The 23,877-nt window shown below is 43.9% G+C and overlaps 1 protein-coding gene across 8 annotated transcripts in view; it reads right to left on the bottom strand.

The window, feature by feature from the left end:
* ACAP2 (ArfGAP with coiled-coil, ankyrin repeat and PH domains 2) overlaps window positions 1–23,877 on the bottom strand; it is a 106,416-nt gene that overhangs the window by 33,512 nt on the left and 49,027 nt on the right. For 2 of the 8 annotated variants that reach the window (XM_075938310.2, XM_075938317.2), the window contains exons 9-12: window positions 21,591–21,665; window positions 7,247–7,362; window positions 6,220–6,273; window positions 48–68 (exon numbers count right to left, since the gene is read on the bottom strand). In XM_075938310.2, coding sequence (XP_075794425.2) covers window positions 48–68; window positions 6,220–6,273; window positions 7,247–7,362; window positions 21,591–21,665 — 266 coding nt within the window. The remainder of the gene's footprint in view (window positions 1–47; window positions 69–6,219; window positions 6,274–7,246; window positions 7,363–21,590; window positions 21,666–23,877) is intronic. The other 6 variants (XM_089780682.1, XM_075938313.2, XM_075938311.2 and 3 more) reach the window with 5 other exon arrangements.

Here is a 23,877-nt window from a genome sequence, read left to right as displayed (position 1 = left end):
TTTACGTGCCAAAGAACACGGGGAAGACATTATAAGCTGGTTGGTACCTGATGTGATCTGGCTTTTTCCTGTCATGTGAAAAAAATGGGGTAGGATTAAAACATAAGGGAAAGGAGGGAAAGGACTAAAAATGCAAAATGAGCAAAATAAGTGAAAAATTAGCATGATATGAAAACCCAGCAGAGTTCAAAGATAAAGCTTACAGACCCCAATCTGAAAAACTTCTGGGAACACAGAGTACTACTTCCTAAGGCTTTGTTTCCACCTACCATGCTGACTACACAGAAATTTTGTAAGATACACAATTTCCAGGAACCTAACTTATTTCCCATAGAGTATAATCACACTAGGGACTGATTGTGAATTTCTTTTACAAACCACTGAGGAGACCCGTGTGTATCTCTTAGCATACTCCTCTTTGTAAGCTTTCCATTATAAAAATATTGCATTTTAGCATCTATTGCCACTGACATCTACCACCACACAGGTGAATACTCACAGTAAGTCGTATACAAGCCTTCAAAATTGTTAGCTCCCAAATACTTTAAAGAGGAGCATGGGGTGCCATCCTCCCTCTCCCCGCCTCCCCCCATAAGGTACAATTACACAACATTTAAATGAAGGGAGGAACACTCAAGTAATAGTTTTATCTAGATCGAAAAAATAAAGTCACAAGGCAATAATGTCCCACTGTGTCTAGTTTCCATGGTACACCTGGTAACCTGCCCACAAGCTTATTTAAATGCCAAGACATGCACCATCATCAGTATTTGTCAGTCTCAGAAGGGCAGTCATGTTAGTCGGTAATTGAAAAAAACTTCAAAACAATGAATAGTTCTGCAGCACCTTAGAGACTAACGAAAACCTGTAACAAATTCTGTCCAGCACCACGCAACACACCTCCATCATGCTCACCCATGAACCCACCTCTGCAATCAACCCCAATGACAACTCTGTCCACAGATCTACACAAGCGACACCATCACAGGACCTAACCCCATCAGCCACCACATTAGGGGCTCATACAATTGCACATCCACCAATGTGATCTATGCCATCAAGCGCCAGCAATGCCCCTCTACCGTGGACACTGGCCAAACTGGAAAATCTCTATGGCAAAAGATTAATGGACACAAATCAGATATTTGACAAGGTAACACACTGAAACTTGTTGGGGAACATTTTAACTTGTCCAGGCACTCACTAATGTATCTAAAAGTGACTCAAAAACCAGTCTGAGAGAGAAGCTGCAGAACTTTTTTAATTTACAAGGGTGACACCTGGAATCAAGGTGTGGACGAAGACCTGACCTGGATGGGCCGCTACATTACACACGCTAATGACATAAAAAGCTAAGCACCAGGTACTTGAAGTCCACTCTGTTAGCCTCATTTAGCCTGGACACTCTAATCGACAATATTTTTTCCCTTCTCTTTCCCTTCCCATCCCCGCTCTTTCTTTGCTATTTATTTGTACCCTGGACTCCTTACTCCATTCATCTGAAGAAGTGGGTTTTGCCCACAAAAGCTCATGATACCATCTACATTTTTGTTAGTCTCCAAGGTGCTGCAAAACTATTTGTTGTTTTTTATTTTTTTTCAGTATTTCTCAGCTATCATTGCCTGATCTGCTCCACACCCAATGAAAAACTTTAAAAGCAAGTTCTTACAGTTGTATCATCACTGGCCTTGAAAATGTAAATAATTACCTTATTGGGAGGAGGAGGGTTTGCCTATTAGCAGATAATTTCTCCAAAGAATCTCCAAAGTTGTCATTTTCTCTTACATTTCTATACGGTGTCTTCATCAAAGGTAACAGAAACCTATTGAATTATGACAGCATCCCCTTCTATGTCTATATTGCACCTCTCTTCCACAAAAGCTTATGCAAATGAAGCACAAATTAGCATATTGCTGCACTTCATTTGCATAATTAATTAGGGGCCTTTTTTGCACAAGAGGCTTTTGCGCAAAAAGGAACTGTGTAGACAGCTCCTTTTTGCGCAAAACCCCCTCTTGTGCAAGAGTCGTTCTTCCTGAAAAAGGTCCCTAATTATGCAAATGAAGTGCAGCAATATGCTAATCTGTGCTTCATTTGCATAAGCTTTTGCGGAAGAGAGGTGCAGTATTGACAAGGGCGACGTCTACACTGGCTGGTTCTTGCACAAGAACTCTTTTGCGGAAGAGTTCTTGTGCAAAAACTGTTCCACAAGAGAGCATCTACACTGGCATGTGCTTTTGCACAAGAGATGTGCTTTTGCGCAAGAGCATCCATGGCAGTGTAGACGGTCTGTTCCGCAAGAAAGCTCTAATGGCCATTTTAACCACAGGGGCTTCTTGCACAAGAAATTCATGTTGCCTCTCTACACTGGCCTCTTCTGGAAGAGCTCTTGCGCAAGAGGGCTTCTTCCTGAGAGGGAGCGTCAGAGCTCTCGTGCAAGCAGCCTTGATTTTCTACAGTACAACATCAGTTTACTTATGCAAGAATGCGTGTAGACAGGTGGCATGTTTTTGCGCAAGAGCAGCCGTTTTCATGCAAGAACACGCCAGTGTAGACACAGCCATAGTGCTTCCTTAACTATCAAAGGCTATGCCAGTCTGACAAAACATCTTGGAGTCTGGTGGCACTTTAAAGACTAACAAATTTATGCTTATGCTCTAATACCCTAATCAATTTTGAAGTGTCACCAGCCTCCTTTTTGCTGAAATAGACTAACTCGGCCACATCTCTATAACACATCTTGGAAATTTAGAGGAAAAAAAAAATTAAGTGCCATGATATTTACTACAAAGTATTTTTAGAAAATAAGTTTCAAAGAAGTATTTTAAAATACTGAAAAGAAGTCAAAGTGCTAATTGATATGAACTAGATGGAACTGGCAGTTACCCTGGAAGTGCCGCCTGCCCTTGGAAAGAAGATCAGTATTGCAGAAGATGCCTCAGAAAAGTACATTTCAACAGCCCTTTGTAAGCTAATTCTGGATTTTTTCCTGAGGATTTTTTTTTCATTTCACAACTGGGTATCTGGCTGCAGTACTGCCTTCTCCCACCACAGCCTAACCTGCTTCTGGGGAAGAGGGAGGTCTATAGCGGCTCTCTGGGGTTGGACGGGTGGGGCTGAGCTCCCGCTGCTCATGCCACTGAAAATCAGCTCATGTGATACTTTTGGCACACATACCGGAAGTTACCAACCCCAGATCTATACTGATGATATTCTAATTACATTTTAGTGAGATGTCCAATTTCTGTATGTAAATAATGCATTTTGTGATCTCTCATTTTAGACAAACAGATACATTACTGCAATTATTCCTAAGAATGCAGCAAACTATGAAGTTAGGAAAGTATTTGCAAATAAAAGTAAAGATAAAATAAATGGAAAGAAGGGCAAGTTGATAGTAAAGAGGACAAATCAGAAGTTAGGAATTGTAGAAAATTGATAAGGGAAGCAAAGGAATACAAGGAGCCCTCCACAGGCAGAAGAGCTAAGAAAAGTAAAGGCGATATTAAATTTTATATTAGGAGCAAAAAGAATCCTCATAAGGGTACTGGCCCATTACTAGGTGCCAATGGTACAATTACTGTTAATAATGCACCAATGGTAGATGTATTCTATAAATATTTCCGTTCTATATTTGGGTAACACACATGATATAATTATGTGGCATGACAACACACTTTCCCTTCCACTAGTAGCTTAGGAACATATTTAAAACAGCAGCTACTAAAGTCAGACATTTTTTAAATCAGGAAGACCAGGTAACTTGCATACAAGAATTTTAAAAGAGCACTTGAGATACTTGCTGGACCATTAACACTGATTTTCAATAAGTCTTGCAGCTCTGAGGAAGTTCCAGAAGAAAGCCAATGTTGCGCCAATATTTAAAAAGGGTTAACAAATGGATACAAGTAATTATAGGTCTGTCTTTCTCACAATTGATCCCATGCAAAATGATGGAGTGTTTGATACAGGACTTGATTAATAAAGAATTAAAATGAGATAATGTAATGCCAATCAACATGGTTTATTTGGAAAATAGATCCTACTGCCCTAATCTGATTTTTTTTACTGGCATTACAAGTCTGGTTGTTATAGGTAATAGTATGAACATAATATTCCTAAGACTTCAGGGAGGCATTTGAGTTGGTGGTATGCATAACATTTTAATTAAATAACTAGAAAATATAAAATTAACAGGGCACACATTCAAAGGATTTAAAATTATCTCAAAATGTAGTTATAAACATAGAAGCATCATCCAGAAGGTGCGCTTCTACTGGGATCCTGCAGAAGTTTGTTATTGGTCAAATGCTATTTAACGTTTTTATTAATGACCTGGAAGAACACACAAAACCAGCACTGGTAAAACTGCTGATGACACAAAAATGAAGGGAGTGTAAATAATGCACAAGACAGGTCACTGATACATGGCTATCCGATAACCTGGCAAGCTGGGGGCAAGCAAACTCTGCATTTTAACATGGCGAAGTGTAAATATGTTCATCAAGGAACAAAGAGTGGAGACCATGCTCACAGGATGGGGGATTCTCTTTTATAAAGCAGTGACACTGAAAAAGATTTGGGGGCAGTGCTGGCGATCAGTTGAACAGAGGTTCACAGTGCAGTGCTGCAGGCAAAAGGGGTAATGCAATCCCTGGAGGTATCAACAGGGGAGAGACGTTATCTGACCTCCCTAGCTGTCACTGGTGCAACCCTTGCTGAATACTCTGCCTAGTTCTGGAGTCCTCAATTCCAGAAGGATGCTGATAAATTGGAAAGTGTTCAGAGGGGAGATAAAAGTAGTATACGCTTTACAACAGGGGGTCTGACACTGTGGATTGCGCCTTGCTTTAAATGGGGTCACCAAGACTGGCTTACAGTTGCTGGGATCCAGGGCCGAAGCCCAAGCCTCACTGTATAGGGCTGAAGCCAAAACTCTTGGTTATCAGCTCTGGGGCTACATCTAGACTACGGAGAAGATTTGAAAAAGGATATGCAAATTCATCTATTCTTCCAACCTCACTTTCGAAAGCGCTTTTTAGCTTTTTTTTAGATGCTGCTTTTTCAGCAATCCCCCCCTTGTTGAAAAGCTGCTTTTCCTGAAAAAATGAGGTCTACGCGGCTTTTCAACAAGGGATGGGGGGTTCGCCGAAAAAGCCACGTCTAAACTACTTTCACTTTCGAAAGCTCTGCTTTTGAAAGGGAGATCAGAAGAAGATCCTCTTTCAAATCTTCCCCATAGTCTAGACGAGCCCTGGGTGGCAGCGTTCAGGTTACATGTTTCCTGGCTGGGGCCGAAAGCCAGGGGCTTGTCCCTTCCCTCTCCAGGCAGTGGGGCTCAGGCTTTGGGTTCTCTTCCCCTCTCCCCAGGTGTCATGTAGTAAATATTGTTCTCAGGAGGGAATCACAGTGCAATGAAGTTTGAGGATCCCTGCTTTACAGTGATAAACCAAAGAGACAGAGCTCCTCCAGGCAAACAAAGAGGTCAAGAGGCGACTCAATTACAGTCTGTACATTATGAGTCAGGGCTCATCAATCAGCACCCAAGGGCCTAACACAATGCTATGGCTGGAAGCTGATGCTAGCCAAACTCAGTGAGATTAACCACTTGAATGATCTACCACAGGTCATGATCAACTCTCCATCACTGACAATTTTTGTATGAAGAATGGAAGTTTATTTTGGGGCAGTCTTCGTGTGGTCAGCTTAGAGAGTCACACTGGTCCCGTCTAGCCTTCGAATCCACAACTGAACCAATTGCCTTCTTTTCCAAAGACTCAGATTCAAGGCCAGAAGGGCTCACTGTGATCGTGTAGTCTGACTTGCTGATTGGATTCATTAAGAAGGGAGAAAATGGAGCTTGTTGTGAACACTGACAAAAGTAGACACATTATTTCTATATACAGCCCATAAAGATTTTTTTAAATAATTATATCTTAGTGTCGTATTTCAGTGATAAATTATACAATTATCAGATAGATTATAGAAGAGAAAGAATTCCATCAGTGAAAAGCACAAATACAAGAATGTGCAATTCCCACAACATACTCACATAAGCACTCTCACTCTGATGCACAACAGCACATGAATGGCTTAACATAAGCACTGGGGCGATGTTAAAGGAGCATGAAAGCACAGGGGAGCACTGAATGATCATGGACATTATTTAAAACTGCAGCGCGATAGTCTATAGTGGAGCGTACATGCTGGAGGTTTTACCATTTCCTTCTAGAACTGCTCTCCCTTGAAACCACAACTGAGGAGCGCCAACAGCTGAGAAGAGTGTGTAAATAGATTGTAAAATATTAAGAGTAAGATTAAGTTACAGCAAACGAAGTCAATTTACTTTTCAATGAGAGCATGGGGAAGGCAGGAGAACACGCTAACTTGTGGACACTGATTTCATGCCTTTCACTGATTCACCTTGGCTTTCGAGTGTCCGCATATAACCTGGCCCCTAGAATCACTCATGGTCTCTCCGCCACTGCCTGTATGTTTCCATTTATCCAGAGGCCTTTCTGCGGTTTTGTTTCCAAGGTGTATGTGTTTAGATAATAACGTTGTGTACACAGTCATAAGCGATTCTGTTCCACCCAAAGAGCAAGGCAAAGTTCCCATGGGCTCAATCCAACAAGCCCTCTGTGCAGAGCATCTCTTGTAAGTGCCACTTAGCGGGCACTCTAGGATCAGAAAACCTGCAGAGAAAAATTAGCAACCACTGGCAGCCAAGCACCCCACCCCCTACATTCCCCCCACCAGCTGATCCTGCTCATCAACTTTCCCCCCCTGCCTTCCAGTGCCTCCTGCACACCACAGAACAGCTGTTCAGCAGCATTCCAAAAAGGTCAGGGGAGAGGAGGAGCAGGGATGGGATGCACTCAGTGGAGGGGGCAGGAAGAGGTGGGGCAAAGGTGGTGTGGGGGCAGGAAGATGCAAGGCAGGGTTGAGCACCCCCCAGGGAAAATTAAAAGCCATCTATGGATTTCACTAGAAGTTCCGAGAAGAGCTTTTGCAAAGATCAGGCTCTAGGCTCTGTGCTTGCAAACAAGCAAGGAAGAAAAGACGAATTTCCTTGAATTCCATACTGTCATTGCAGTAAATAAAACAGGCCAAATGGTGTGCCAATTTATACCTCACACAACTTTGTGGATTTAATGGGTTTCCCAGAGTTATAAATCAGCCCAGAATCTACCCCAATAATCAGTATGGTTACACACCACAACAAGAAGAGGTTTTGAAGTCTTACCTGTTCCAAGTCTTGAAGGCATTGCTGGCTCGCTTAAAGAGATATCCTTCCATAACAATGCCATTGGCTGCATCTACATTGTATTCTAGCTTAGTGTCATCACTGGAGAAATCCTGCTATTAAAAACAATAGTTTAAGTTTCAAATGCAGCTCAAAATATTAACTTTAAACTGTGCAGATATTTGGCAATGGCATTGTGCTTGCAAAACCTATTGATTATTGCGCAACCATCAGGCCCACATTAAGAAGGTGACTTTTCACAGAAGGTTTTAAGGCACTAGAGTCAATTTTATTTAATCTGTATCTGTCATCATAGAACACTAGGACTGGAAGGGACCTTGAGAGATCGAGTCCAGTCCCCTGCCCTCATAATTGCTTTGTGTAATTAATAAGAGCCAGGGAATTTTACCAGCCACAATTCAGACACTGGTGGAAAAGAGCAGCATTCTATAGCTCTGTAACCTGCACATCTGCAATGGGCAAGGGGAAACAAAGCCAAGAAACTGAAAATCATAAACTAAAAGGAAATATGAAAACTTCTGTAATGTTAAGAGCAGAGCAATCACTGTCTTGATGTAAGAGAGTGACATCGTAATAACGCCTGCAGTGAGTATATTTTCAGAAAGGTGCAATTAATCAGAAATTGTAGTAATCACCATGTTGTTATTGGACACTATTTCACAGCTACAACACAAGATACTTCTGCTTTGCACAGAAGCCCCACCCAAGATCCTATTTCTTTTATTATCCCTCTGCTTCGAGTACATCTGAATTGTGTATTTCATTAATAAGGTGAGCTTTTTCAAAGATGTCTAAGGGATATGAACACTAACCCCCAATAAAATGACTAGTAAATCAGCATCCAAATACAACAGATAGCTGAGAAATTCATTCTCCAAGCTGCCCTTGGGACTCACTCGCTATTAAGAGAGATTATTCAATAAGTGTACAAGACAGAAAACACAGTGAGCTAAGGAAAGCAATATCTGGCTAACAAGCCGATAGGACTTTCCCTCCTCAACCTTGCCGAAAACACAAAGCTAATGGAAGCTGAACATCCAGAGCACAAGACAAATAATTCATAGGGTCCACCAAACAAAAAGATGGGCACAGCCGTCAAAGTTACAGCCAATGGATTTCAGAATAAGCAGAGCACGTCCCCAAACCATTTCTGCAACAACATAAAATGCACCTTCATTTGAAAGGGAAGAAGTTTTTTTCCCTCTGCTGACCATCAGCCCTTCAGCCTTGCTTGTACTGATGTGAGCTAGCTGCTCTTCATCCAGGAATTCATTACCGGTAGACACTGCAAGATCCTGGTGCAGATGTTCACTGACTTTTTGGAAAAGGAAAGAGACCTCCGAGTCTCCTCAATCTATTACTAGCAACAAGAACCCAGATGCCTCACCTCTCTAAATGGTTTGCGTGGATACTGAAGAGGGAGACTCAGATAGAAGCAGCTGTCCTCCTCTCAGCCTCTGGTTGGAGATAAACGAGGGAAGCCATTGTGCAGCTATAGCACCTTCTCCTGCCATACCAGCTCAATAGGGCAGCTATGTCTGAAGTCCACAGAGCAGCTAAGTGTAAAATATTAATGTTTATCCTCCATCCATTGCGCTAGTAAGGTTGTATGCCAGGTGTGGCCAAGCCACAGCTCATGGACCACATGGAGCTCTTTTACAGCTGAAGTGCGGCTCTCAAAGTAGGGATGTTAAGTACCTGTTAATTAGCTAATCAACAACTCGATTCGTCCATGGGGATGCGGGGCGCTACCGCTGCTGCAGTCCAGAGCCACAGCAGGACTGAGCAGTCCCAGCTCACACCAGCTCCAGGACAGCTGCAGCTCTGCCTCCCTTGCCTTGCCCCCTGCACTGCAGAGATGGTCCTGGGGGGAACTGACTTTTAAGTGCTGGAGGGGCACCGGCTCCTGCCTCCTCCTTGCTGCCTCTGTTACAGAAGAGGGCGGGGAGGGGGGTAGTTGAGTAGTGCTTATGAGGTAGTTGACTACTCAACTAGTCGCTTACATCCCTAGTAGCTTATTCATCCACATTTCAATGAATAAGCCAGGCTTCAGCAAGCATCTTTAGATCAGTGTAACTGTCTCCATGCTGGGTGGTTGTACCCTAGTAACACACATCTGATATAGTTATAAGCAATACAGAAAGTGTTGGTAGATTAGCCCTTGTGGAGCACAGCTCAAATCAGAGAGTTACATGGAGATGCCCCATTAACTGTAAACAACTGCAAACAATGAGTCGGGTCTGACCTTGCTCTCTGTGAAAAGTCTCTGTGCAAGTTTGTCACCCTTTCCTCGCCTAATGCCCCTCAGCGTGCCAAAAGGCTAAAACTTAGCACTTGTCCACACAGCCATGTTGCGTAGGGTAGCTTCAAACCCCAACTGAGAACTAAATGTTGTAGCAGAAAGGCCCTCAGTTTATTTAATTCATTTACAAAGTGAGTTCAAATAATGTTGAATTAAGGTCACTTGAATTCTCAATAGTCTTGACCACACAGTGGTTTCATGCAGTATAAACTACTTTAAAAGTAAATTCAGTTTAGCTTTCCTAGGTTTGCCCATTTAGCCAAGCCCTAAATAGATTTCTTATCCTTTGGGCTACAAGTGAAGGTTTCTCAGTGCATGTATGTACACAATGTCACTCTGTGTGCATGAAAACCCCTGGCAGGCTGTAGCCACGTCCATGCCATGAAGATCTAGCGGTTCTTAGGGCAAGGAACAGGTCTCTGCATCTCCACGAATATGAAATGAGCCAACAGTGACTGTGCATCCCGCTTACAGATCTGCACCTCCTCCAGAGACGCGCCCTTCTCAGCCTCCCTGAAGACTGTAATAGCTGATCACATCCTGGAGATACTCTATTGCCCTCTCTCTGGCACCACAATCTGCAGCAAAACAGCCACAGCCAAGCTCCAGCCTTGTTTGACATTGAATTACAAAAACAGTGGGAGCAATAGCTTATTGGTTAATCACAGAATACTAGGACTGGAAGGGACCTCGAGAGGTCATCGAGTCCAGTCCCCTGCCCTCATGGCAGGACCAAGCACCGTCAAGACCATCCCTGACTGGTGTCTGTCCAACCTGCTCTTAAATATCTCCAGAGATGGAGATTCCACAACCTCCCTGGGCAATTTATTCCAGTGTCTGACCACCCTGACAGTTAGGAACTTTTTCCTAATGTCCAACCTAAACCTCCCTTGCTGCAGTTTAAGCCCATTGCTTCTTGTTCTATCCTCAGAGGCCAAGTTGAACAAGTTTTCTCCCTTCTCCTTATGACACCCTTTTAGATACCTGAAAACAGCTATCATGTCCCCCCTCAATCTTCTCTTTTCTAAACTAAACAAACCTAATTCCTTCAGCCTTCCCTCATAGCTCATGTTCTCTAGACCTTTCATCATTCTTGTTGCTCTTCTCTGGACCCTCTCCAATTTCTCCACATCTGATATAATTATAAGCAATACAGAAAGTGTTGGTAGATTAGCCCTTGTGGGGCTTTCTTTCTTGAAATGCGGTACCCAGAACTGAACACAATACTCCAATTTAGGCCTAACCACACTTTCTCTCTCCCCCCACCAGTAATTTTTTTAGCAGCCTGGCCAGCAGCCTGGCTCGGTCCTGGCTTGCACTGGGTCCAGGACCTACCCCCACCGTAGCTCTGCATTTGAAGAGTTTTAGGAGCCAAGCAGGCCGGCAGCCTGGCTCAGTTCCGGCTTGCGCCAGGTCCAGAAGCTCAGCTTCCACACGCCCCGCCAGGACCGAGGCTGCTGCCACCCTGCACTGCTGCCTCTGTATCCAAGGCAATAGCACAGGGCAACAGGCAGGGTACCCGTGAGGGGAGCTGGTTTTTAAACTGACTCCCTTCATGAACCAGCTCCCGCCTGGCATCCCACACTGTTGCCCCTGATACAAAGGCAGCAGCACAGAGAGGCAGGGAGCTCCTCGGGAGTGAGGCTAGAGCACACTGGCTGCCAGCCCAACCCCCAGGGACTACAGAATAGTCGACTAATCATAAGAATTTGGGAGGTTAATCGACTATTCAATTAACTGATATTTAACATCCCTAGAGGGGCCCTGAGCCTCGGGGGCCAGATCCAGGCAAGCCAGGGGCCACATCCACCTTCGGGGCCCTAGGTTCTCCACTCCTGTAAAGTATCAGCCAAGCAGGATAATAGCGTGGCTACACCTTACTACAGCCTTTAATGAATGGCTGCAGGCAATGAAGATTGCATGTACCTTCACCCGGGATAGTATGTTACTCAATAAAATGGTCACACAGATCTTACACACAGAATATCATCAGCCATTCCCAATTTTTTAAAGAGGTAACTATATCACAGTCAGAACATTAATATTGGCTAATCATTCAGAATCTGACAGGAGGCAGTCATCATAAAAGTAAAAGCTATCATTTCAATGTTAGCAGTCACTAGTAATTGTATAGGCTTATATGTTACAAACAACACAAAAACATAACAGTTTATAACCAAGTGCTCATAAAACCTAAAATTCAGATACTTTTCTTTATTCCTCAACACTTCATAAGCCTAACTACTTTGGTACCTAGTCTCTAATTCAGAAATGCTAAATATTACAAAAACTGAATATCAAAATGCATACTCAGTATAAATATTACAGTACCATTTCAATATACTGTAAGAATGCAAACATTACAGATATTTTAAAAGACAAGTGTTTTACAAACTATTTTCAGAATTTCTTTTCCCATATTGTGACCTTTCAAAAAGGTCAAAATGCATTTAAGTCAATTAATGTTTTATTATTCATTATTATTATAATTATTTTATTATTAATTTCTCTTTCACACTTACCAACTCCCAAACATAATGAAACCTGCTAAAGATTTGCATCTTAGTCTCCTTAATGATTTCTTATCTGAGGAAAACGGGTCTATTCCCCAGATTCCTTTTGCCCATGCAAGAGTGCCTTGTGATCATCACATTCTGTGTTAAGTTCACAAAATTATTTCTGACGCTGCAGTTGCCTTGTTAAAAGAAACATGATCCACAAATTTAAGTTTTCTTTGTAGCCTTGTGTGAATGTCTCATCATGCAGCTCCCGTTTCAACTGAAGTTGACTGAAACTATGATTTTCTCTTCAACATTGCTGATCTTAGCTCAACTGACTAGCAGCCTCTCTCCATCAAGAGTAGCTGCACAGAGTATTTTCATATTTTCCTAACTACACGCAACTCACAACTGACTAAGTGTTTTAATGTTTGTACTTTACCGCAGATCATTACATATGAGTCAAAGCTCAAACCAGAAGGGAAAGCCAAACAATTAAAGGTCTCCCACTGTTCTACACTGGTGGAATTCTGATGGGGAGCAAATTTTCCACAGCAGCAGAATAATTGTTGAAAAAGAAACTGGTAAACCGAGTATGGTCTTTAGCATCTTTGTATTTCAGAATATTAACAAGAGGGGCAAGGCAGTCATATTATTATAATGTATTTTTATCCTGGCATATGGAAAAAAAGTTTAATGAATCACAAAAATAATCAAAGGGGAAAAATACTTCTAGCTCTTTCCAGAGAACTCTATAGGAAATAAACCCAGTCATTTCACATGATTTAGAATTTTATGTTTTTAAACAAACATACTTGCTCAAGACTGTTAAAAGCTTCTTTCCACATTAAGTTTCATTTAAACAGAAATGATGTTTCAGCTAACCAACACAGACAAAACCAAAGTGCTACACCATTATATTTCTAATTGAAACTAAATTTTCTACTTTGGTATTCATTCATTCCTCGAGATTTGCCAACAACAGAGGGAGTGGCATGTAGAAGCAGCAAGCCAAACAATTAAAATATACAGTATCATCTTCTTTTTCTTATCTTTGACAATGAAGTTACCCCAAGGCACCTTTAGCATGTCACTAATTTAGTAGGTCACAGCTTAGCGGCTCAAGCACCCATCAAAAGGGGGGAGAGGTTCTCTGCAAACCTCAGCTGTTCAGCCATTCGGCAACTGGGGGAGGTGATGACTTAGGGAACTTCAGAGTAAAACGAGCAGCGGGAATCTCAGGGGAAGAGTTGGAGCAGAAGTAGGAAGGGGAGGAGCAAGCATGGAACGGGGCTGGAAGAGGCTGTGCAAGGGTGGGAAAGAGTCATAAGGAAGAGGCGGAATGGAGCACCCTGGAAGAAAAATAAAAACCAGTGCCTGTGCAACATCACAGTACGTCTTACTAAACTTGACAATGTTACATACATGACCATATTTCTCAGAAATTCTTGAAAAAAAATGTTGCCTTTCCAATGCCCTGGACTTGTCTTATAGCTTACTATGCAGCATGTATTTTTTACACTTTTATTTTAAGAATTTTCTTGTCACTATTGTAAATAATTCTATTCTTCAGCAATTGCAGTTCTATATCTTTCTTGTAATATCCAAAATTAGTAATTTGTTATAAGACCTTCATTCAAGTCTAGAGAAAAGAAGAATGATCATTTTGACTGACTCTGAAGGCACTCAATGTTCAAAGGTAAGATCTGTATTTTGCTTAAGTGAAACTGTGAAAAAGGATCGGGAAAAAAAACTCCAATTAATGAATGATCATCAAATAAAGTGTGAGACAAAAGCAGAGCCGGGGAGGGGGGAAGAAACATGAGCACAGAACAGTGCATACTCAATATTCAAGATCCATTGTGCAAACCCAGCTTTTGAGAAGACCTTGTATTCCCCTCACACAATGCAGCATCACAGAACGAAATCTGTGGTTTTGAAACTGAATCATCATTGGAAAAAAACCAAACCAACACAGGTTTAAAATACAGGTAGAAGTTCACAAATTTGAACTATTTTGGCAAAACCCAAAAGAGTTTGAGACGTTAGCAAAAGCTGGGACAACACAAGGTTTTCTTATCCCCGTTTTAGTACCAAGCAGTAACTCTTATTTTTCCACCAACAGTTCTGTTCTAGAGGATTGAGAGGTCAGTAGCAAAGGGCCAGAATGCTTGTGCTCCAGCAACCGCGGAAGGAATCTACTTCTGGCCTATAGACATGGCAGCATCTGGCCTCTTACCTTGGCCGGATTAGACTGATCATTTTTCTCATCCATCTCCCCTCAATCCAGCTGCCTCCTGAGCATTACTCTAGGTGGTCACTTTACATGGAGGAAGAGTTTTGAACGCAATGAAAAACATACTTTGAACACAGTTCAAGCATCTTTTACCAAACTATTGTCTGTGTTCACAGCGTAACACAAGCTATGTCATAAAACCAAAAGTCATTATGGCCTTGAAAGGATTAACTGAGTGATTCCTAATTTTATGGCTGCATCAGACTTCTAAGTAAACAAGAGCTCTGGCAGACTCACATTAGACTGACAATACTATTCACTGAAGGCTGCTTATTCCCCTTTTGGCCTTTAAAATACTTGGTTTTCCCTCTGTGGACGTATAGCAAAAAGGACCCTGGAATATACTTGGTGTTATCTAATTCCACCAGCCACAGTGTATCCAATCATCGGAGAGAAAAGTTCATTTTTATACATATGGATTGGCTGCAGCATCCCTGTCAGGTTCATGTGCATACTACAGTCAATAAACTAAGCAATAACTTAACAGAGAGCATCTTACCTTTAAAAAAAAAAAAAAAAAAAAGTCAGACAGTCCAGCAAATCAAACTCAGCTACATCACGTTTACAGCAACCTCTCAGGAAAAGCCAGAATTACAAGATACAACTTTCACCACACTGAAGATCAACTAAACCAAGTCTTTGTTGAACCAGTGGAGAAATGAGTTATTTAATTACTATTATTACTACATATACAGACAATTCTTTCCCTTAAGAGCTTGCCCCTGGTTACGGACCTTCCGTTACTGTTCTTTGCTATGGGTTGCTCTTGCCCATTCCCCGTTAAGCATGCAAGCACCGTGTGCAATATTGCTGGTGACTTTTCCTTAGTGGTATCCATTGGGCTGGCTCTCATACTCTCCGTAGTTAAGAGTTGCGCAATTTCCCACTTGAGTTCTTTCAGAACTCTTGGATGAAAGCCGTCTGGTCCCGGTGACTTGTTGCTGTTCAGTTTATCAATTTGTTCCAAAATCTCCTCTAATGGCACCTCAATCCGGGACAATTCAGCAAATCTGTCACCTCAAAAGAATGGCTCAGGTTGGGAATCTCCCAAACATCCTCAGCCATGAAGACCGAAACAATCAATCGTATAGTTTTTCCGCAATGACCTTATCATCTTTGAGTGCTCCTTTAGCAACCTGATCGTCCAGTGGCTTCTCTGGTTGTTTAGCCGGCTTCTTGCTTCTGATGTACTTAAAGAAGAGGATTTCTGCCTTGAGTCACAAAGTCTTTACATTTGGGCGAGGAGTCCCACAGGCTGTTGAATAGATGTTTCTCCCAAACAGATCAAGTATCTTTGCACCCAGTTTGGGAGTAGCACTTGCTTAGCACTGCTCATCCCCTAGACTGGCAACAGATACAAATAGGGGCCCAGGAGGGAGGGAGAGTACAGATACCCATCCCATCCCCTTTGGTTGGCCCATAGTATCTCTTCTCTGCCCTCTGTGAAGTGGCAGGGAGAGAAGACAGGTTCTGCCACAGGGCTCTGACTGCACCCATTACAGCCCTGTTAATGGTTAGGGACCCCTTAGATCAGTGGTGAGCAACCTGTGGCCCGCAGGCTGCATGCAGCCCATAGGGTTCCACGTGTAGCCCACATATCCCCCCTCTGCCCTCTTTCCCCATACCTCTCACTCACTGGGGGCCCCTCCCTTCCAGCACCTCTGGAGCTCAGGGAGGGAGAGGGGGACGGGGCGTGAACCAGCGATTCATCGTGCTCCAGAAGCGCTGGGAGGGGGAGGCGGTGGGGAAGAGGCCGGACAGGGATTTGATAGTGTAAAGTGTAAACATTTCTTTTGGAGTATCTGGGAGTTGAGGACAGTTCTAGGAATAGAGGAGTGATTACATTTTTCTTTTGACACATGCAGCGCGCCATATATTCATGTACTTAATCTTATTTTGGGGTCATGGTTAGTGCACCAATCCTGTGGCCCACCCAGTAGCCTTGGTTTCCCATCCCCGCCTTAGATGTTGCTGTTCCAGCTGTAGTGTCCTACAGCTTCATTGATTGACAACTCCTTGAGCCCTTCGAGCTCCAGCCACAGGGTAGCTGCTCATGGGCTCTGACGTCATTTTGTGGCAGAGAGCCACTGGGTCTAGAGACATCTCGACTGGGAGTCAGGAGGCAGAAGAGGCCTGGAACGGGGCGGGAGGGAGCCTTCTTCCCCCTCTTCGGCCTCAACTATCCTCAGTGGGCCCCATGTGCTGTGTATCAGCACTGGGTTCCGCACTGGAGTCAGGATCCAGAGCTGAATGGAGCAGTGCAGTGGCCCTCCTCTTGGAAGCAACTGAGTAGGACCAGTGAGGAGATGGACCCAGTACCAGGGGAAAACCCCACGGGTTCCAGAATAGCCACTGCATAGGCCACTGTCCATCTTGCCAAGTGAGAAACACATGGTACCGGGCCCTGACAAAAGACTGGTACCGGTGGCGGTTCTCGGGATGGGTGTAGGGCTCCACCTCAGACTCAGGCAAGGAGTGCTCCCAAAGTGACCGCAGGAAAGTGGTACATTTCGCTTGTGCCATTCAGTGTCGAGGGTCCAGAAACCAATGCCAGACCGGGGACAATGGTAGAAGAAAGCGGAGTTGGCTTGCCCCTGGAAGGTATCAAAGTTTCCAGTACCAAGGAGGAGCTGGGAGCACCATGCTCTTTCCTGCCCACGCTCATTGGCAGTTGTCCCACTGGTGTTGGTGGTACGAGAAATAATAAGTCCTTGGTGGCGGCAAAGGCCCCCAGGGTTGAAGGTTGCATGGTGGTATTGGAAGAGCACTTAATGCCCAAGTTCTCAGTGCCAAATCTAAGCAGCTTCACTAGGAAGCCAGCGTAAGAGACACTTCTATTAGGCTAGACAATCTAGCCTCCGTCCTTCTTCATGCAAGCTTGAGAGCATTCGTCTACACAAGCCTCTTCCAGACACGTCAGACAGCTGGACTATAGGTCTCTCAAACAGGTATAGGCTTGCCCCAAAAGACAGAAAAAGGGGTTTCAATGATCCAGACTAGTATTATTCACAATAATTACACGATTAGAATATTGGTATAGAAGGGTCCAGCTTACTCAGGAAGGATAGGTGGGGGAAAAAGGGAGGTGTTGCCTTGAATATTAAAAATGGACTGAGGTAGAGATGGATGTAGGAAACAGATGTGTTGAGAGTCTCTGGGTTAGGTTAAAAGGAGTAAAAAACAAGGGTGAGGTCATGCTAGGGGTCTACTACAGACCACCTACACAGGTAGAAGAGATGGATGAGGCTTTTTCTAAACAACTCACAAAATCATCCAAAGCACAAGAATTGGTGGTGATGGGGGCCTTCAACTATCCAGACACCTGTTGGAAAACTAAACCAGCAGGGCACAGACTATCCAATAAGTTCCTGGACTGCATTGAAGACAATTTTTTTATTTCAGAAGACTGAAAAACCTACTGGGGGTGGGGAAGCAATTCTAGATCTGGTTTTAACAAATAGGGAGGAGCTGGTTGAGAATTTGAAAGTGGAAGTAAGCTTGGGTAAAAGTGATCATGAAATCACAGAGTTCATGATTCTAAGGAATGGTGGAAGGGGGAACAGCAAAATGGAGACAACGGATTTCAGGAAGGCAGAGTTTGGTAAGTTCAGAGAGCTAGCAGGTAAGGTTCCAGGAGAAAAACAAATGAAGAGAGTTGGCAGTTTTTCAAAGGGACATTATAAAAGGCCCAAAAGCAAGCTATTCTGCTGCACAGAAAAGATAGAAAGTATGGCAAAAAACGACATTGGCTTAACCAGCAAATCTTGCATGATCTAAAAATCAAAAAGGAGTCATATAAAGAGTGAAAACTAAGACAAAGTACAAATGATGAATATAAGCAAACAATACAGGAATGCAGGGGCAAGATTAGAAAGTCAAAGGCAGAAAACAAGCTCAAACTAGCTAGAGACATAAAGGGTAACAAGAAGACTTAACGGGGTAGGCCCATTGCTCAGAGAGGAGGGAGAAACAGTAACCGGAAATTTGGAAATGGCAGACTTGCTTAACGACTTCTTTGTTTCAGTCTTCACCAAGAAGCCTGCTGATGAAGGAATGCCTAACATAGTGAATGCTAGTGGGAATGCGGTACTTAGAAAAGTTAGATGTCTGCAAGTCAACAGGGCCCGATGAAATGCATCCTAGAATACTCAAAGAGCGGAGAGAGGAGGTATCTGAGCCTCTAGCTATCATCTTTGGAAAATCATGGAAGACGGGAGAGATTCCAGAAGACTGGAAAAGGGCAAATCTAGTGCCCATCTATAAAAAGGGAAAGAAGAACAACCCAGGAAACTACAGACCAGTCAATTTAGCTTCTGTGCCAGGAAAGATGATGGAGCAAGTAATTAAGGAAATCATCTGCAAATATCTGGAAGAAAATAAGGTAACAGATAACCGCCAGTATGGATTTGTAAAGAAGAAATCGTGTTAAACCAATCTGATAGCTTTCTTTGATAGGATAACTAGTTTTGTGGATAAGGGAGAATGAAAGAACTGGGCTTGTTTAGTTTGGAAAGGAGAAGACTGAGGGGAGACATGATAGCCATTTTTAGATATCTAAAAAGGGGGTCACGAGGAGGAGGGGGGAAAATTATTCTCCTTGGCCTCTGAGAATAGGACAAGCAGCAATGGTCTTAAATTGCAGCGAGGGAGGTTTAGGTTGGACATTAGAAAAAACTTCCTGCCTGTCAGGGTGATTACACACTGGAATAAATTGCTTAGGGGGGCAGTAGAATCTCTATCTCTGGAGATACTTAAAAGCAGGTTAGACGGACACCTGTCAGGGATTATCTAGATTGGGGTGGCCAACCTGCTAGAGACGAAGAGCCTAAATTGTGGTGAATACAGCGCAAAGAGCCAAAAAAAGTTGAGCCAAAAAAAAAAAAAAAAAGAAACCACATACACACACACCCGGCCACCGCCCTTTTAAGAGCAGAGCAGGCACTGACCTTTTAAGGCAGCCATTTTTAAGTCTGCACGGGACACCACGACTCCAGCTCTGTGTCTTTCAGACAGAAACACGCTGCCCCTTTAAGAGCTCTGAGTGCAGGAGCCATAATTTTTTCTTTGAACAGCCTGCGGGTTTGCCACCCCTGATCTAGATGGTGCTTGGGCCTGCCATGAGGGCAGGGGCCTGAAGGGCAAGGGACTGGACTCAATGACCTCTCAATGTCCCTTCAATTCTAGTGTTCTATGATACCAAGACTAAACCTAATAAGCAGAGAAGAAACTACTGTAAAGTGCCTTGCCAAAGCAGGAGTTGTTCTAGCAACCATCACGGCCAGGAAAAAGGAACTTAGAAGGGGGCTGGGGCTTATACCAATGCATAAGCATGCTGCACCAAAGGGTGCTAGAGCCAACCCAACAGTTTACTACTGAGGGAAAAGTCTCCAGCAATGGTGCACGCGCAGCATGGAATGGACATGAGCAAGAATCCAAAGAATAGAGACAGACCCAGAAAGATCTAAATAGGATGTCAAGTCAAAAACTTTCAATTATGTGCATGCACATGCGCACACACTTTTTACTGAGGGCTACTGGTCTGTGGGAATAAACGAACCTTTAGGAGGGATGTGACTACTGGAGGGGAGGGGCGTGCTTGGCTCACCAACATTGCAAGGGCTCGTGCCTATGGGGAAGCAAGGAAGAAGGCAGGTGATGGGAATTGGCAAAGGGAAGAAATGGGACAGCAAGGCTGGCATCCTAGGCATAGTGACATGGCAATGAGAAGAAAAGCAGCAAGATCAGGCTTTGAGCCAGTTGAGAGCTGTGGAGGCCCTGGGAGGCAAGAGGCTGAAACTTGGTACATAGGAAGGTGGAAGGACCTGAAGAGGGGAGACACAAGGAAAGCACTGGCAGCTGCAATTCAAGATAAATGTTCCACCAAAAATGGTCTTCCCTCAAGCTCCAGAATTATGAATTTAGGGACTCTCATCACAGCACATGGGGCAATCTTGACTGATGAGATGAGGACCAACAGAAACAGGACCTAAAGCAGAAAGCGTTTCCAAACAGCAAAAGCACCACCACAACTGGCATCTGGAAATGCCCTGGAAATCAGTGTAATTGGTATAACATTATGAAGCAGCTAAGATCATTGATTACAGGCAACTTGATTAATGAAATTATTTCCATACTGTCTGCTACCCTAACTCATGAGCGGTACTTGAGCAGCAACAAGGAGGAAGCTCCATTAAGTGGCTTTAAAGTTCTAACTGATCAGGTTTTCACAAAGCCTGGATTTCGTTACAAAAGCTCCATAATGAACACTCAGCCTATTAGAAACAGTTTACCCGTAACGCAGCCTTATGCAGCGTTTAAGGGAAAAACAAAATCAATGGAGGACAAGAGGCCTACAGCAATCATTATAGCTCATAATAACAAGTCACGGAATTTATTCCTTCAGTGGCCTATTGATAGTATGTAATCTAAGAGTCGGCTTACCCTTATGCCAAATTCTCTAACAGCCTATTACTTTCCAGCTATAGCTTTCCCCCAAAATAGAACCTCTACCCTATTCCCAACTTCATTTTGCAACTGAATGTTCTTTGTATTGAATTCCAGTATTACAATAGCAAAATGAATATTGACTCAGATCTTCATAGCTATCCATGCCACTGAAGAGGTTTTGTTCAACTTGAAATGGCTGAATCTTCCCAACATGCACTTTCTTTATTGACAAATTTGGATATATCCTTTTTTTGCATTCACATTCACATACCTTTAAATAAGGAACATAAGCCAAGCTTCTCCGCAGGTTTTTAAACTTTTTGTCTACAAGGCGACACAAACACTCAATCCTGAAACACTGGGGCCAAATACAAGTACAATTCAGGAAGAAAGTAAATAGGAAATACATGCAGAAGGCCATATGTAAGATGCCCTTTCTATAGATTTTGCACAACAGTTACAGCAAACAAGAGGTTAACTTCATGGCAATGAAGACTCAAAAATACCATATTCAGAGCCAGCTCTCTCAGCATTCAAATATATTCATTCAGCAGAACAGTGAAACTGATATTTTAGCTAGCACACGAAATATTGTGACCTTGTTTTGGCAACACAATCTGAATGTCTGCAAACCTTTCTCGCTCCATTTAGTGTCCTGTGGTTCTATTTTACTGCACTGCAAGGACAATGCAGTTCTAATACAGTGATGCCCTGTTCCAGAGATGCACCAAAAAGATGTACAAAATGTGTGCAGTTTCTATTTCACATTCCTTCCGGTACCTTTTGTTGAATAGTGGAGTGTTTTTGCTCCATATCTCTCTTCTCCTTTGCAGCATCTACACCCAACCGATCCAGCTGTAAAGAGAAAAAGAAATTTGGCTCTTCAGACTTTATAATGCACATTAAAAAAATACATTACGTCTAGACATTGCATGACTTTTGTCTTATCTACACAGGAAAGTCACTTCCTTGCTCAAAGAGCTTTACCTTTACAATCAACTGAAGTCCCATTTAAAGCTTTTTACTATCATTCCGAATTAGCAAGACATTTTTCTGACAAAAGCTCTGTGATAGGTGCACATTCCCTTTAGGCTGTAAAGAAAACGTTTCCAAGAATAGCATGGTGCCAGGGATATGCGACTGGTACACTGCACTGATGACATGTGCAACGAAAGGAATGACTCATGCTTTAGCTGCTCTTGCTGGCTGACAATCCATTCAGCAGCAGCGGCATTAGCAGAGAAAGCCAGACAGAAGGGAGGTTGGTGTCTTCCCCCCCACAAAGAAAAGAAGTCGAGGGCCCAGGGGAGCTCTCTCATCTACCCAGCTCCCAAGTTCTCCCTGAAGCAGCATTAAATGAGACCGGGTTCTATTGCTAGTCAGGCTGTCTGCAGCTTCCAAGGGGGTGTACAGAACTCACTGCTGCACCAACATGGCGTACAGGAGATAGTCATTAAAACAATTCAGCATGTCTTGAGATTAAAAATGTCTCTATTTAAAACTTGTCTTGCAATAAAGTATCAGTGCAATTATGATAATCCTGTTACTGATGTCAGTGCTTTTAATCAGAATTACTTAGGAGAGGTCTCTGGGTATTCGGATATGGGGGATGAAGCAGACGGAGATTGTTTGATAGGACACAATCTGCACTGATATTTTGTATACTGTGGCAAACTTTAGCCTTTTTCAGCATCCTGTAACAATTAAGTGCAGTAATTTGGTCCTTTTACCCCAAGCCCTATTACATTCCTTCAGCCCCAACATTGTTACAAGAGCACTGAATGTGATGCCAATAAAGTAGTAGTTATGGCTTGAGAACTAATGGAGTTGGCACTAAATGGGCTGATATACCAGCAGTTCTGCATGTGACAGCTAGGCCTGCCCCACCATCTAGTCTAGTCACACAAATCCAAACTCCCTTCCCCACCCCAAGCTGTGCCTTCCTGAGGCCCTGCCCCACTCACTCCATCCCCCTCTTGGTTGCTCATTCTGTCCCACCCGTTCACAGGGCTGGGGCAGCGGGTTGGTGGGATCGTGGGCTCTAGGCTGGGGCTGAGGGATTCAGAGTAAGTATGACAGGGTGTTCCAGGCTGAGCCTGGTGTACAGGAGGATTCAAGGGGTGCAAAGTCTGGGAGGGAGTTAGGGTACTGGAGGTGGCTCAGGATTGGGGCAAGGGGGTTGGGAGCAGACCGAGGGCCCAGAGGTGGAGCAGGAGATTGGGGCAGATGAGGGGGTGCAGGCTCTAGCAGGGAGTTGGGGCGCAGGAGGGGATTTAGGGTGTGGGGCTGGGGTGCAGGGTTCTGGCTCCGGGAAGGGACTCAGGGCTGGGGCAGGAGTGAGGGTTGCAAGCAGCAGTTGGATGGTACTTACCACAGGCAGCTCCTGGTGGGAGGCACAGCTGGCACATCTCGGAGGCCCTGGGCCTCTGCACACTGCCTTTACCTGCAGACACTGCCTTCACAGATACCATTGGCTGCAGCTCCTGGCCAATGGCAGCTGCAGCATTGGCGCTCAGGCTGGGGGCAGTGCAAGAGATCCCCTGCCTCCTTCCCCGGGAGCTGCAGGGACAAGCCGGCTGCTCCCACAAGTGACACAGGGCCAGGGCAGGGATCCTGCCTTAGCTCTGCTGTGCCACTGGACTTTGGGCAATTTTAGGTGGCTAAGTTTGGATTTGGAAGCCTGTGGGAGACAGAGCCTGATTCTGGGAGACTCCCAGTGAAACCAGGTAACTCTGTGACAGCCATTGCCCTACTTCAGAACTGGGGTAGCGAGCTATACGTGTCAGTGCGCGGAGAGGGACACAGGATCTGACCTACATGATCCCTCGCTGGGAAAGCCAGGGCATAAATTAACAGCTATGCCCTGCCTGGCTCATTGCTATTACAATGGCAACGTACAAGGCCTGGAGACTGGCCCCATTTCCCTGTCGGCCATGTCCCCAGGAGGCAGAGTCGTGCTGTCCCTGTCCCGTAGGCTAACGCTCCTGCACACACTAGACAGTGGGTACCCAGAGCATGCTTCAAGCCAGCTATTCTTGGGTACCTCGACTACCTGGCTGTGTCTAGA

This window comes from Pelodiscus sinensis, chromosome 10 (genome assembly GCF_052426305.1).
Source record: "Pelodiscus sinensis isolate ZL-2025 chromosome 10, ASM5242630v1, whole genome shotgun sequence".
Lineage (NCBI taxonomy): Eukaryota > Metazoa > Chordata > Testudines > Trionychidae > Pelodiscus > Pelodiscus sinensis.
Note: the sequence above shows the minus strand (reverse complement) of the source record. Positions and strands in the feature narration are given on the sequence as shown.